The 13606-nt window shown below is 43.7% G+C and overlaps 1 protein-coding gene across 1 annotated transcript in view; it reads right to left on the bottom strand.

The window, feature by feature from the left end:
* Nucleotides 1-354: 354 nt before the first annotated feature.
* Nucleotides 355-13606, bottom strand: part of ankrd44 (ankyrin repeat domain 44) — a 28413-nt gene continuing 15161 nt past the window's right edge. The window contains exons 12-28 of the mRNA XM_063887163.1: nt 11322-11385; nt 10431-10499; nt 9992-10132; nt 9761-9826; nt 9363-9474; nt 8884-8955; nt 8550-8751; nt 8184-8271; nt 7938-8055; nt 7516-7738; nt 7147-7234; nt 6878-6961; nt 6499-6644; nt 6320-6402; nt 5301-5383; nt 5087-5178; nt 355-4195 (exon numbers count right to left, since the gene is read on the bottom strand). Of these exons, the coding sequence (XP_063743233.1) occupies nt 3930-4195; nt 5087-5178; nt 5301-5383; nt 6320-6402; nt 6499-6644; nt 6878-6961; nt 7147-7234; nt 7516-7738; nt 7938-8055; nt 8184-8271; nt 8550-8751; nt 8884-8955; nt 9363-9474; nt 9761-9826; nt 9992-10132; nt 10431-10499; nt 11322-11385 (1997 nt within the window). The 3' untranslated portion in view covers nt 355-3929. The remainder of the gene's footprint in view (nt 4196-5086; nt 5179-5300; nt 5384-6319; nt 6403-6498; nt 6645-6877; nt 6962-7146; nt 7235-7515; nt 7739-7937; nt 8056-8183; nt 8272-8549; nt 8752-8883; nt 8956-9362; nt 9475-9760; nt 9827-9991; nt 10133-10430; nt 10500-11321; nt 11386-13606) is intronic.

The raw sequence follows: 13606 nt of genomic DNA, 5'->3' as shown, positions 1-13606 counted from the left end.
TTAATAAAAATGAAATATTTAAAATGATTTGATTTCAGATAAAAATGCTTTTTAATAATTACTTTTTTTGCCATTGTTTGATTTTTTAAAAACTATTATGGGATGCTGTATACTTTTACTTTATGTTGACCACAAGTTCCCTCTGTTTAGGATTTTGTTTACTTGTTAGTTTTATTAATATTAATATTATTATATTTCAACAAATTGATCCTAAATTTGCTTCAGGATCAAGAAATCAAATTCTCAAAACATGACCAGAAACTAAAAAGCGATATTTTCCACACTGTGAGGAAGGATTGAAACACCATATGAAAGAATAAACAACAACAACAACAACAACAACAACAACAACAATAACTTCAAACTGATTTTTATATTTGAACAATTTCTATAAAACAGCGTGTGGTACTGCATCAGGAACTGTATGAAAGTCATCAGACACTCGACCCACGATTGTCCCGGTGAAGCTCATCTTTCTGGTAAAATAACATTAATAATAATAATAATAATTATAATAATAATAATAATAATTATAATACTGGCAGACAGGTTCAGTGTCTCAGGGACAAACCGTGTGTGTGCTTATCGCCTCCGTTATAATTAACTGCAGCTGACAGGGATCTGAAATTAAAATAATTACAGTCTGGGAAATATTACTGGAGAGGTCACTCAGACGTTTTTACAAAGGTTTGAATCCACATTATATACAAAAGCAGTTCAATTTCATATCAGTACCTAAAGCTAACACCCTCACTCACACACACACACACACACACACAGAAAGGACAGTCTGGAAATATTTGTATTACTGTCTGCAAAGCCCTCGAAAAGATCCCTTCTGCACACGGTGCTTCCTGACAACAGTGAGGATTAATCCACCGCTAAAAGTAGTCCTCAACAATCAGATGTACTAAGGAGTCATTTCACCTTCATATTTAAATCAAAGCAAGTATTTTTGGGCATTTTTTAAGGATTTTTGGTGAATTTCTGTATGAATTCATGTCTTTTCGAGGGATTTGTTGACAGTAGAAATATCAAATATCAGCAGCTTAGAGGAGAGAAGACAGTGGAGGGAGACATCATTCACAAAAAACAATAATCATCTGCATATCGGTTGCTCACACAGAGCAAACCCTTCGTAAAATGTGTCTCTGTAACCTAAACGTCCACATTATGATCCACACATTAAAGGACTAGTTCACCCAAAACTGCAAAAAGGCATCTGGTTGTCGTCGTGCATTCAGTTTGCTTTGTGTTTGTCAAGGTTTTCAGATAATTCCTGCCTTCAAGACAGTGTTTGTGTTGATGAAAACAATAGAAAATAAATAATAACTCAACAGTGATGAAGAGAGGGCAATAAGGGATGCAAGTTACCAAATAAACAAATACAAAAATGTTGTTTTATCCCATTTTAACACCGGAAAAGCTGGAAAAAAGAGCCAAAATTTGCATGAAATGTTGGAAAGATTGCACAAAAAAAGACGAAGAATTTAAAAAACAATTTGTGTATTTTTTAAAACAGTAGCTGATGTTTATCCTGTTGATTGGCTCACAGTTTCAGCTAAACCCAGGACAATGTCATGCAAAATGCACAAAAAATAAGGGTTTAGATTTCATAAATCTGACACAAGTATCTCAAAGCGGACAACGGACAACGTGCACGGCTCGATTCCACCAGCGATTTGGGTGAACTGATCCTTTAATCAGCAGATTGTTTTTATCATCTCATCACAGAAATTAAATCAACATCAAGGCACTGGACACATTTCAGACAATGGCACATAGCTGGTAGACACACAGAGGGGGGAGGAGGGGGGAGAGTGGTCAAGGCCCTGTGTTTACATTGTAAGTGCTGGCAGTATCTGTACCATAGATAATGAATACCACAGGGAGCTAAAGGGAGCAAGACATCAGACATTTGGGATTCTGCAGGACATTTAGAGGGGGGGGGGGTGTTAGGGTTCTCCGTGTTTACTGGGGGGGGGACAAAACAGTGCAGGGGCTGCAGGAGGAACTGCATCTGATTCACACTGCTGCTAAAACCCTGTGCTCAGTCAGTGGGTGCGTCTCAATTCTCTTAATTGGTCCTTATTTCCAAAAATCGTCCATTAATTGAGTCAGACTTCTGCACATCAGAGTGATTTTCCCCTTCTTTATAGTAGTTTAGATTAACAAAACCAACTCCAGTTGTGTATAACTCCAAAAAAGGGAATGCAATCATTACAGTTTAATAACAAATCTCCTATAAAACATCCTTTAATTTCCTTTCCGTCTCACTGAAGAGCGGTAAAGCCACGCATTATGGGGGGAAATGAAATTGAAAATGAGTTGAAATGTCGGGAATAAGTTCTAACTTTAAGTATATGATTAAATATATTTAATAAAATGCTATTAAACTCTCTTAAGACATCTTCAGACCTTCTTTTGTGATCTTTAATGACCTCTTTTAACATGTATGGCAGTCTTTCAGCTCTCTCAGTCTCTTCAGATCTTCATTTTTAAATCCCGACGTTTAAAGATAATCATTTCGATTTTAACTTGTACTTTCAAAAACCTTCCAGCTACTTTAAATCGTCAGAAAATTACGAGACATTCTACTTAGTATCCGTATTATTTTTAATATAGAAATGATAGAAAGAAACTCAATACATAGGGACACAAATCAAGTATTTAATTTAAGTATTTCAAGTATTACCGATAAAAATAGTGTGCATACATTTCATAATTTCTCTACAATTGTGTAACTTGAATCCTGAATCACCTCACACACATTTAAGGGGTGCAATTAAGGGAATTGAGATGCACCCACTGTGTGTCATAACTGATTTTCTCGTGGGATATTAAAACATCTTATTCACATTTCAGCGACAGATCAGCGAAACCTAAAAGCATTTGTGCTTCAGTCGTGTTACAAAAGTACCTCTCCATCAGTTATTCACCAGTGGAAGTCAAATATTTGGTACAACAACACGCCGGGAAATCAAATCATAGAAAGGTTCAAATGACGACTTCATTTTTTTGTACAAACAGTTAAAAATGGCTTCTATTTTTTTACATTTATTTAAGACAAAGTAAGTCTCGGAGGCGGCGCCGTGCGGAGACCAAAGTACCGAGGTCGGTTTGGATTTAAGCACCCGTGAGTTAAAGAACAAACCGTGGTGTGAGTTAATCATGCAGACCCCTCCTCTTCCTCCTCATCTTCCTCTTCATCGTGGAGGTCATTGTTTTTGGAAAAAAAAGGGGGCACTGAGAAAAAAAGCTCCCGGTGCCACGCAGGATTCTGTACAAAAACATCCAAGTCTCTGCCCTCCTCCCTCAGGAGAAGAAACACCGCATGGTCCCTGGGATGGGGGAGGAAGAGGAGGACTTGGGGGGGGCGGAGCGAAAGAGGTGCATTGTGGGTTCGATCCCAGCCCAGTAAAGTCAACATGTCAATGTATCCTTGGGAGAGATATTGAACCCCTGGTTGCTCCCGATGACAAAGTGTGTGTGTGTGTGTGTGTGTGTGTGTGTGTGTGTGTGTGTGTGTGTGTGTGTGTGTGTGTGTGTGTGTGTGTGTGTGTATGTGTGTGTGTGTGTATGTGTGTGTGTGTGTGTTTCCTTGAGCAAAAATGGCACATTGATCTGTGTGAAGGAGGAGGAGATGTTGAGGGGTCATTGGATAAAGCGCTATCATGTGTGTGTTGAGGTTGGCTGTTATGCACTGTGTGTGTCGTAGGGTGTCGCTGTCTTATGACCAGGTATTGAAGGTGTGTGTCGCCACAGGAGTCTGTGTGTGTGTGTGTGTGTGTGTGTGTGTGTGTGTGTGTGTGTGTGTGTGTGTGTGTGTGTGTGTGTGTGTGTGTGTGTGTGTGTGTGTGTGACCCCCAGAGGAGCTCGAGTATTAGGCTGAAGATCCTACAGTCCGAGGCGGGAGGGCAGAGAGTTGGTCAGAAGGTCTCCGAGTCCTCCGAGTCGTTCTCCGTGGTTCCCTCGCTGGAGGGTCTGGAGTTGGGGTTCCTGGGGCTCCGTGGCCCGCGGGGTCCTCCGACGCCCGGGCCCTTCACCCCCTGGTGGGGTAGCTGCCTCAGCAGGGAGCCAGGGGACGGGGCCCCGGAGCTGCAAGGGGAGCAGAAAGGCATCATGGTAGCCAGAATGAGAGCCAGACAGTCAGCCACCTCTCTGCTAGGAGCGCAAGCCAGAGCAGGCGTCAGACCTGAGAGAGGGAGAGAGAATGTGGGGGGGAGAGAGAGGGAGGGAGGAAGAGGAGGAGCGAGACGAAGACATGGAGGAAGCGATGGAGGCGAAACAGAGACAAGGGAGGGACGAAGCAGCATTCAATTAGTGTTCAGCCAGCTGACACAGTACAGACATGAGGGGGGAACACACACACACACACACACACACACACACACACACACACACACACACACACACACACACACACACACACACACACACACACACACACACACACACACACACACACACACACACACACACACACACACACACACACACACACACACACACACACACACACACACACACACACAGGGACTATCAAAGCTACATTGCATTACACAACAAATACATGGCAGAAAAGCAACTTGTTCTCAGCTTAAATCAGGGCTCCCACTGACGGCAGGACGGGACATTTTTGGGGGACTTTTGGGATTTATTCGCTTATTATTAAACACTTTTAAATCTTCCAGACCCAAAACAATCATTATTTTACACAGAAAAGATGCACAAATTGCACTTCTTTGTGTCTGAGAACTATAATCAACAGGATACACAGACACAAGTGTATCCCTTACATCATTCAATGAAAACGGACGCCTGGTTTTTACAAAGAGTACGAACTTGTTGAGTAAAAACAAAGATATTTAGATCTGTTTGATCGTGTTTAAATCCCTGGAATATTCCATCATGAGTGGGAACCCTGTTTAAAGACATTTATTGCAGCGCACATGGAAACAAAATCATTTCAAATCATTCTCTAATAAAGCTGGAAGTAAGAGGACCTTCATGCAGATCCATGAGCACTGCATGCAGCTCAGAGAGGGAGCAGGGGGGGGGGCTTCAGGTCTTCAGGGTCACCTACCGTTCTCGTCCACCGTCTGGACGTTGGCTCCTCGGCTCAGCAGCTCCTGCACCGCCTTCTTCAGCCCGCTGCGAGCCGCCAGGTGGAGCGGACTGACGGGGAGAAGAGGGAGATGTTGTCCGAGGAAAAGGAATATTCTGATCCCACTTTCTCACCCCTGAAGTTAACCTCGCCCTGGTTCCTTCTTTAATGCACAGAGGGATTAGATACTCACGTTTGCAGCGCTGCATTGGTGGCGTTGATGAGCGCAGTGTCCGACAGTTTCTCCAGAATCATCATCACACAGTCCTCCTTCCCCTGTGAGGAGCAGGGGTTGGATTATAGAGAGCTTATTCTAAAATAAAGCACCTGTATCGAAGCCATGGATGCATAATAAGAACTGGATACAGCGTTGGAGGCGGGGCTTCGTTCATTCCTAGCTGCTCATTGGCGCATGAAGACGAAATGGCCTGAGATTCTCGAGAGCAAAATGTCACAAATTACCCATCATGCCTGGCTGTCGAGGGCATAGAGCATGCACAGTTGATTTTTCCCCTTAAGCCCCGCCCCCGATTACCCGTTCGGCTCAGCAGAATGAATGGAGAGGAAATAAATCTGGGTTCAGCTTTTAGAGCATTTTAAACTTTAAGGACCTAATGTTTTTAATGGGATATAAAAGGGTTCACACTGCGCAGTTTTTTTGTATTATCCACTGATTTATAGGCGTCTTTTTCCCAATGTAAGTCAATGGGGAAAAGTCTTTCTGGGCCGGGTGACGTCACGGACTGATACGGAAGTTGTAGTAACCACTACGAATATTTTCCTGGGGACTTGTTTGAAGCCCAAGGTCAAGGTTCAAGGGTTTTTATCATCATGTGCACAGCTACAGTGTAGTTGTGGCATTGGAAGTCTTAGGGCACGAGCTCCTCCAACACTGCAGCATATTATAAAAGGACAGAGTACTTTAAATTAGAGTAAAATAGAGCAGGTGTTTTGTTACACCTGTCAGAAAAATAAATAAGCTATAAGTTATAATCAATGATGCAAGGGATGCTGAAAGTGAATAGAGTTGAATATAAAACAACAGGGTGTCAGATAGAGATTAAATATGGTAAAGTGAATCAAATACTGTTTGCTCTGCTACTATTAAGAGACGCAGCCAGATAAATGCTCTGGGTTATGGAGGCACTTTACAATTCCCCCTGAGGACGAGTAAAGGATTCAGATTCTGGAGATGGGGGGTTGCAGACTCACGTTACTGCAGGCCAGATGCAGAGCCGTGTTTCCGTCTTTGTCCGTCTGACTGAGGGTGGCGCTGGCGCTGGTCAACAGCACCTCTGACACACACACACACACACACACAAATATATTAAAAAAACCATCACAGGATCAGAGCGAAATCCCTCTGCAGACGGTGAAAGCAAGGTGTGTACCGAGCGCTCCGACTCTGCCCTTCTCCGCCGCCATCATCAGCGCAGTGCGACCTGATTGGTCCACAGTATCCATAGGTGCATCATGGGAGAGGATCAGCTGCACGCAGTCGACATGACCAGAGAATGCTGCGGCGTGAAGAGGAGTCCTGCAGGAGAGAGAGGAAGATGCTTCAGTAAGAGTAATAACAGCACACTGTGGGGGTACGATACTGACACACACACACACACACACACACACACACACACACACACACACACACACACACACACACACACACACACACACACACACACACACACACACACACACACACACACACACACACACACACACACACACACACACACACACACACACACACACACACACACACCTCACCTGTCTTTAGCATCTTTGCAGCCGGCGATGTCCGACCCCATGGCTTCCAGCAGCAGGGCAGCACACGGCTCGTGATCATTCACCCTGTATACACACACACACACACACACACACACACACACACACACACACACACACAAATACAAGTTTAGTGTTACTGTAGAGGGTATTTAATGATCTGAAGAAATAAAAACAACAAGTTCTAACTGGCAGGATTAAACTTCCTCACTCTAAATCATTAGTGATATTTTATGAGCTTCAATACTCACACAGCACAGTGCAGCGGAGTGAACAGGTTTCCTTCAATACAGCGGCATCCTTTCTGCTCCAGAAGAACCTCCACACACCCCTCGTGACCTGCAAACACACACACACACACACACACACACACACACACACACACACACACACACACACACACACACACACACACACACACACACACACACACACACACACACACACACACACACACACACACACACACACACACACACACACACACACACACACACACACACACACACACACATTGAAAGCCACGTTAGCAAAAGAAGAAGGATGGAGTTGAATGCATACTTAATATCTATGCGTTACATCATATTTCCATCTATATATTAATGGATGTGCAGACTGACCGTAGTAGCAGGCCCAGTGCAGGGGGGTGTACCCGCTGCTGTCCCTCAGCAGGGGGAGCACGGGGGGCTCGGAGCAGGCGATGCTCAGCAGCTCGCTCAGCCAGGAGGCGTGACCTCGAGCCGCCGCCAGGTGGATGGGGGTCCGACCCCGAGAGTCTCCGATCAGAACCGAGGCTTCCTGCTCCAACAGACACTGGATGCACTCCTCCTGCCCACACAGCAGCTGGGGGGGGGGGGGGAGGTAAGATCAGATGGAGCTGAGAGAGCAACAGGCTGCAGGTTTGTGCAGGTGTAGAAGTAATCAAGCTTCATAATACCAAAATGTCTGTCATTTTATTAATTTGATTTACTGTCCAACCGTCAGAGAAAATATCCCTCAATCCGACATTTTTATTTTAGTTAAGGATGACAGCGATGCTCACCCCGAGGTGCAGGGCGGTGAGGCCGTGTTTGCTCGCTGCGTTCACCTTCGCTTCCCTCTCCAGCAGCAGCGACACGGCGTCCACGTGACCGCCGGCCACCGCCAGCATCAGAGGAGTCCTGCAGGAGGAGGAGGAGGAGGAGGAGGAGGAGGGGAGGTAAGATAATTAAAACTATACCTTCTTAGACTTAAAAGCAAACATTTTTCGAGGACTTTTCAGGTCAAAGTGAAAATGAAAGCCACTCACTGTCCCTGAGCGTCAGCAGCATCCACCAAGTCTGCACCATCCACTTCATCCAGCAGGAGGCGCACACACGTCGTGTGCCCGTTCATCACTGCAGGAGGAGAAGAAGAAGGAGAAAAAGAGACAGAAATGTTAAACTATAATTAGATCAGCAGAAAGTAGATCATCTTACAATTATTCACAATTACTAAGTTGCTCCACAGACGGCAAAGCTCCATAATGTCTCCTCTGTATCGACTTTACGCTGTTCCATGAAGGGGAAACACACACACCTCCACACACACTCCTCCAGACAATACTTTATTCTATCTGTTGAGGTTCCAAAAATCTAAACAGCAGAGTGTGTTCAGTGTTCCTCTCTGCACTCACCTGCCAGGTGCACGGCGCTGCGTCCGTATTGGCTGTCGGTGGCGCGTGGCGACGCCCCCTGGCTGAGGAGTGTGTGAACGCACTCGGCGTGGCCCCGCAGGGCGGCGAGGGCGAGTGGTGTCCGCCCTGCCTCGTCCCTCTGATCCACCTCTCGCTCCCCCTGCAGCAGCACCTCCAGCGCCTGGGCGTGGCCGTGGTACGCCTGCAGAGACAGAGACGCTCTAAATTAAACCTCTAAACAATGTGTGTGTGTGTGTGTGTGTGTGTGTGTGTGTGTGTGTGTGTGTGTGTGTGTGTGTGTGTGTGTGTGTGTGTGTGTGTGTGTGTCACTCACAGCGAGGTGCAGAGGGCTCTTAGCGTTCAGAGCCTCGGGGTCGTCTTGGTGACTGTCGTCTCTGTCCAGCAGCTGCAGGTCACACACACAGACATGAGACACACTGTACACTCAGATAACACACACTTTATTCCTTATATCATACTCAAGCGGTCCTTCTGTGTGTCCTGGATTAATACTCGAAGCATTCTGTACATTTATAAGTCCAGGCTGAAGCAAGAGAGCAGAACACTGGAATGTCTTTGTGTCGTGTGCAGAGAAAACATGATCAGACAATAAACAGACAAACGCCTCGAGTCACAATACAGCTACTTCCTCTGTGTGTGACAGTGTGTGTGTGTGTGTGTGTGTGTGTGTGTGTGTGTGTGTGTGTGTGTGTGTGTGTGTGTGTGTGTGTGTGTGTGTGTGTGTGTGTGTGTGTGTGTGTGTGTGTGACAGTGTGTGTGTGACAGTGTGTGTGTGTGTGTCTGGACACTGACCAGCTCCAGACAGTGCCGATGTCCGTAGGCAGCGGCGTAGTGCACGGAGCTGTAGCCCTGTTTGTCTCTCAGGGACGCCGTGGCTCCGCTCTGCAGCAGGAACTCCAAACATCTGGAAACAGAAACACACACCTCTGTTATTATTCAGGACACAACACAGCTCAACATCTGGGGGGGAAATGTCATCTCAATGTGTCCGTGAGATAAATAATACGTGTAATACTTAGGCTTTAACTAATTAGCCTCAACTTTTCCAGTAAACTCTTCCTTGAAAAAGCTTGTTAAGATGATTTCTGACAAATAATAAACAATAAATGTAGTCACTGTTTCTGCTTTAGAATTTAAACAGCTGTCTCAGATTAGCCTGTGTGTCATTATATATAAATGTGCAGACTCACAGCGCCGCCTCCTTCTCTCTCTCCGCTTGAACGCCTTCGCTCTCCGGCTCCAGGTTCACTCGCCGCCTGACGACCAAAGAAGAAATAAGTGAGATGAAGAAGATGAAACAGACCCCAGGTCTCTCACTCTCACCTGCACATCGTTTCAACTCTGTCCTAAATGTTGACTGTATTATAATGTCCAATAAAAGAAATGCAATACAGAGTGTCTGCCCCCCCCCGCCCCCTCACCTGCGGTCCAGGTCCGAGGCCGCAGCGTAGTGCAGGGCGGAGCGCCCCCACTGGTCGGTGGCGTTGATGGCGGTGCCGCAGGCGACCAGCGTCTCCAGACACTGATAGTGACGACTCGCTGCCGCATAGTGGAGGGGGGTTCTGGGTAATTACAGGAAGAGACAGAGAGGTAAAGAATTAAAAAGGCTTTTCTGAAATACGGCTGGCCTCTTCATTCTATTATTAAACTCATACATCTACAGGAACAGATCAGCTACTCTAAGGTAGAAACACTTTGTCTTTATTTAGCCCTTAAGACTGACGTTTGTGTGTGTTTGCATGAAAAGGGACTTTCAAATGTCAGGTTGTTGATCTTCTTCATTTGCTATTTATCTTGACACCACAGAAAATCGCATTAACTGAAGTGTTGTAAAACCTGATCTGTGTTTTATCCTCTCACCTGCCGCACTTATCTCTCCGGTTGTGATCTCCCCCGCTGCTCAGCAGCAGCTTCACACACTCCACATTACTGCACACAGGAAACAGGAAGTACCGTTAGGATTACTACAGAAAAACCCTTTAGACCGTATAAAACTATGCGTTTTGTTTTTGATTACAGCTTGAAAAGAAAGGGTTGGAGCAACTCAATCTGATTCTAAATAACCCCCGGAGACATGTGTGAAAGTTACTGCTTCTTATAACAGATTATATCAGGATTTAGAAGAACTAAGGCCTAATCTTTTTAGTTTTAATGTTAGTTTCTATATTTCTATTTCTTGAAAACATTTATTTTATGATAGTTTTTTAAATATCTTCTATAATAAAGTTAGTTTTCCTCATGTTTTACAACTTCATTCCCCTAACACTGTTTATGCATGCACTAAAACACACTAACACAGGATGTGTGTGTGAACCTACTGAGAATAACTAAGGCCTTTTTAGTTTTAACTGTTGATTTATCGGTAAGACGAGGCGAGTAACACAAGCAGGCAGACACGTTTTAACATGGTGATAAAAGAGGAAAATACTGGATGTGTTAATCCTTTTTTAGACAAATGTAGAATGAGAATTGTAATACCAAAATTTAAGAAAAAAATGACGTCAAAATCAGTAATTATTGGTTTGAAAAATATCAAAATAAGGAAAGAATAAAAACTGTCCACACTCAAACATGCTCTGCACATTTCTCCTGAGCTAACTCTCTTTCTCTGGTTTATTGTTCAGGATAAACTTTCTACGACCTTTTCTGATCATCTGACTTATTGAGTTGAGTTCTTGTTCTTAAGGCCTTTCAAACCTTCCTTTTAATACCCAAAGTATATGAGCTAGTATAGGGAAGGCTGTGTCTCACCCCCCGGCGGCGGCGGCGTGCAGGCAGGTCCTCCCCAGGCTGTCCGGAGTGTCGATCTGGAAGCCTGCACACAGGACCGAGTCATTACACATTATGCTAAACCTCCGGCCTGAAGGGGGAAGCGCAGGGAGACGAGGGAGGCAGAAAACACACAGCAGCAGCAGGAGAGATAGACAGACAGACAGACAGGAGGGGAGAGAGAGACAGGTGTCAGTGCGACAGGTGGGGGGGAAGGTTAGGTGAGGCTGGAGTGCAAACAGGAAGACAGGAAAACACCTATCAGCTACGAGTTGGACAGAGAGAGGGTATGTCCTATATTAAATATAAGAGGAAGGAAGAGACAGCTTTCACCATACATCATAAAAGGGTTCTGATTAACAGAAAGGACTCCAGGAGAGTAACAGGTGCCAATATCCCATACGTGTTATTCATTCATGTGAGTTTGTTTAAGCTACCAGCAAAAATATGTTCGAGATCATCCAATAAGTAAGTAAGTAAGTAAGTGAGTAAAGAGGTAGGCAAGTGAGTAAGTACATCAATAAGAAAGAAAGAAACTAAGTCAGTAAGATATGGAAGAAAGCCAGTTAGTAAGAAGTAAGGAAATAAGTTAGTAGGTAAGTGAGTAGATGATAAGCTAGTAAGGAAGTACGGAAGTAAGCAAGCAAGTAAGTATGTATGTTGATTAGTAGAAGAAAGAATTAAGTAAGAAATGAGGAAGAAACAAAGGAAGGAAGGAAGTACAGTATGTAGGTAAGTTTAAAAAGTGCTTAAGAAAGTCAAGAAGTAAGAAAGGAAGTAAATGGAAGTTAGTATGGAAGTAAGAGGGTTACTAAGTAAGAAAGCAAGTGTCTGAGTAACTAAGTAAGTATGTAGGAAAGTAAGTAAGTAAGTAAGTTGGTAAGTTAGAAAGTCAGTAAGGAAGGAAGGAAGAAATGAGGAAGTACAGTGTGATGTTAAAAACTAAGTAAGTAAGAAGTAAAGAAGAACGACAGGAGGGAAATGTGAAGTAAGAGGGTTACTAAGTAAGATTATTAAGAAGTCAGTAAGTTAGAAAGTAGGTAAGAAAGGAAGGAAGTTAGTACAGAGTGTCAGTTAGTTTAAAAAGTATGTAAGTAAGATAGTAAGAAGAAAGAAGAGGGTTACTAAGTGAAGAAGTAGATAAGCTCGTAAGGAAGTGCGTAAGTATTTGTGTCTATATGTGTGGGTTTGATGCTAACTCAGATATGGGGTTTTTCAGTTTCTATTTGTTTGAAAGTATCCATCGCATGAAGGAACCGTAGCGCCACGGTTTCACAAAGTGAATCAGTGTGTCGTCGTCGTTGTCGTCTTGTCTCTTGGCTTCAAAACCTTTCCTCGTTAGAATCTGTCTAATGTTCCCGCTCTCAGATGTAGAAGAGACTTTGGCGTCTGATTTATCTCCGAGTTTAACAAAGACAAAAGCTCAGCAGCACTTCTGCTCACACACACACACACACACACACACACACACACACACACACACACACACACACACACACACACACACACACACACACACACACACACACACACACACACACACACACACACACACACACACACACACACACACACACACACACACACACACACACACACACACACACACACACACACGCAGCAGCTGGAGAGGCTCCTCACATGTAAATGACTTCTTTGTTGAAAGCAGAAAACAGCGACTCAGCAGAGACTCATGAGGAGGTTCCTCCTGCTGCTCGCCTGCAGACTCAAGATCTCCAAAACTATCAAGAAGATACTGTTCCTACTCCCAGAGGAGGAAGAGTACTCCTCTTCATGTATTCCATTTTTAATTCAGATACACTGTAACATAACTCATTATTGTATTTCAATATTTTTCTATTTGTGTTTCTTGAAAACTTTTATTCTTGAATATTTTTAATAATATAGTTTTATTTTTCCTGCTTTTTTACAACTTAATTCCCCTAACCCTGTTCATGCATGCACTAATACACACTATAACAAATTATGTTTGTGTGTAAAAATAATACAAATAGACCTGGTTCTTTACTTGAGTCAAAATAATAATAATAATAATAATGAAAATAAAAATGATAATATGGTCTCAAAATTCTTCTTTACAAATAAATCCTGAATTCAAATTGTTATTCAAGCAGAAGTACATAAGTAAGTGGAGTAAAAAGTGGGATATTTGCCTCTAAAATAAAGTTGAGTAGAAGCATAAAGTATCAACAAATACTTAAGTAAAATACAGTTATGTTAAAACTGGAGGGATTGTACTTTACTGT

The sequence above is a fragment of the Eleginops maclovinus genome, chromosome 7 (assembly GCF_036324505.1).
Source record: "Eleginops maclovinus isolate JMC-PN-2008 ecotype Puerto Natales chromosome 7, JC_Emac_rtc_rv5, whole genome shotgun sequence".
NCBI classification, from domain to species: domain Eukaryota; kingdom Metazoa; phylum Chordata; class Actinopteri; order Perciformes; family Eleginopidae; genus Eleginops; species Eleginops maclovinus.
This window is presented reverse-complemented; position numbering and strand designations above follow the sequence as displayed.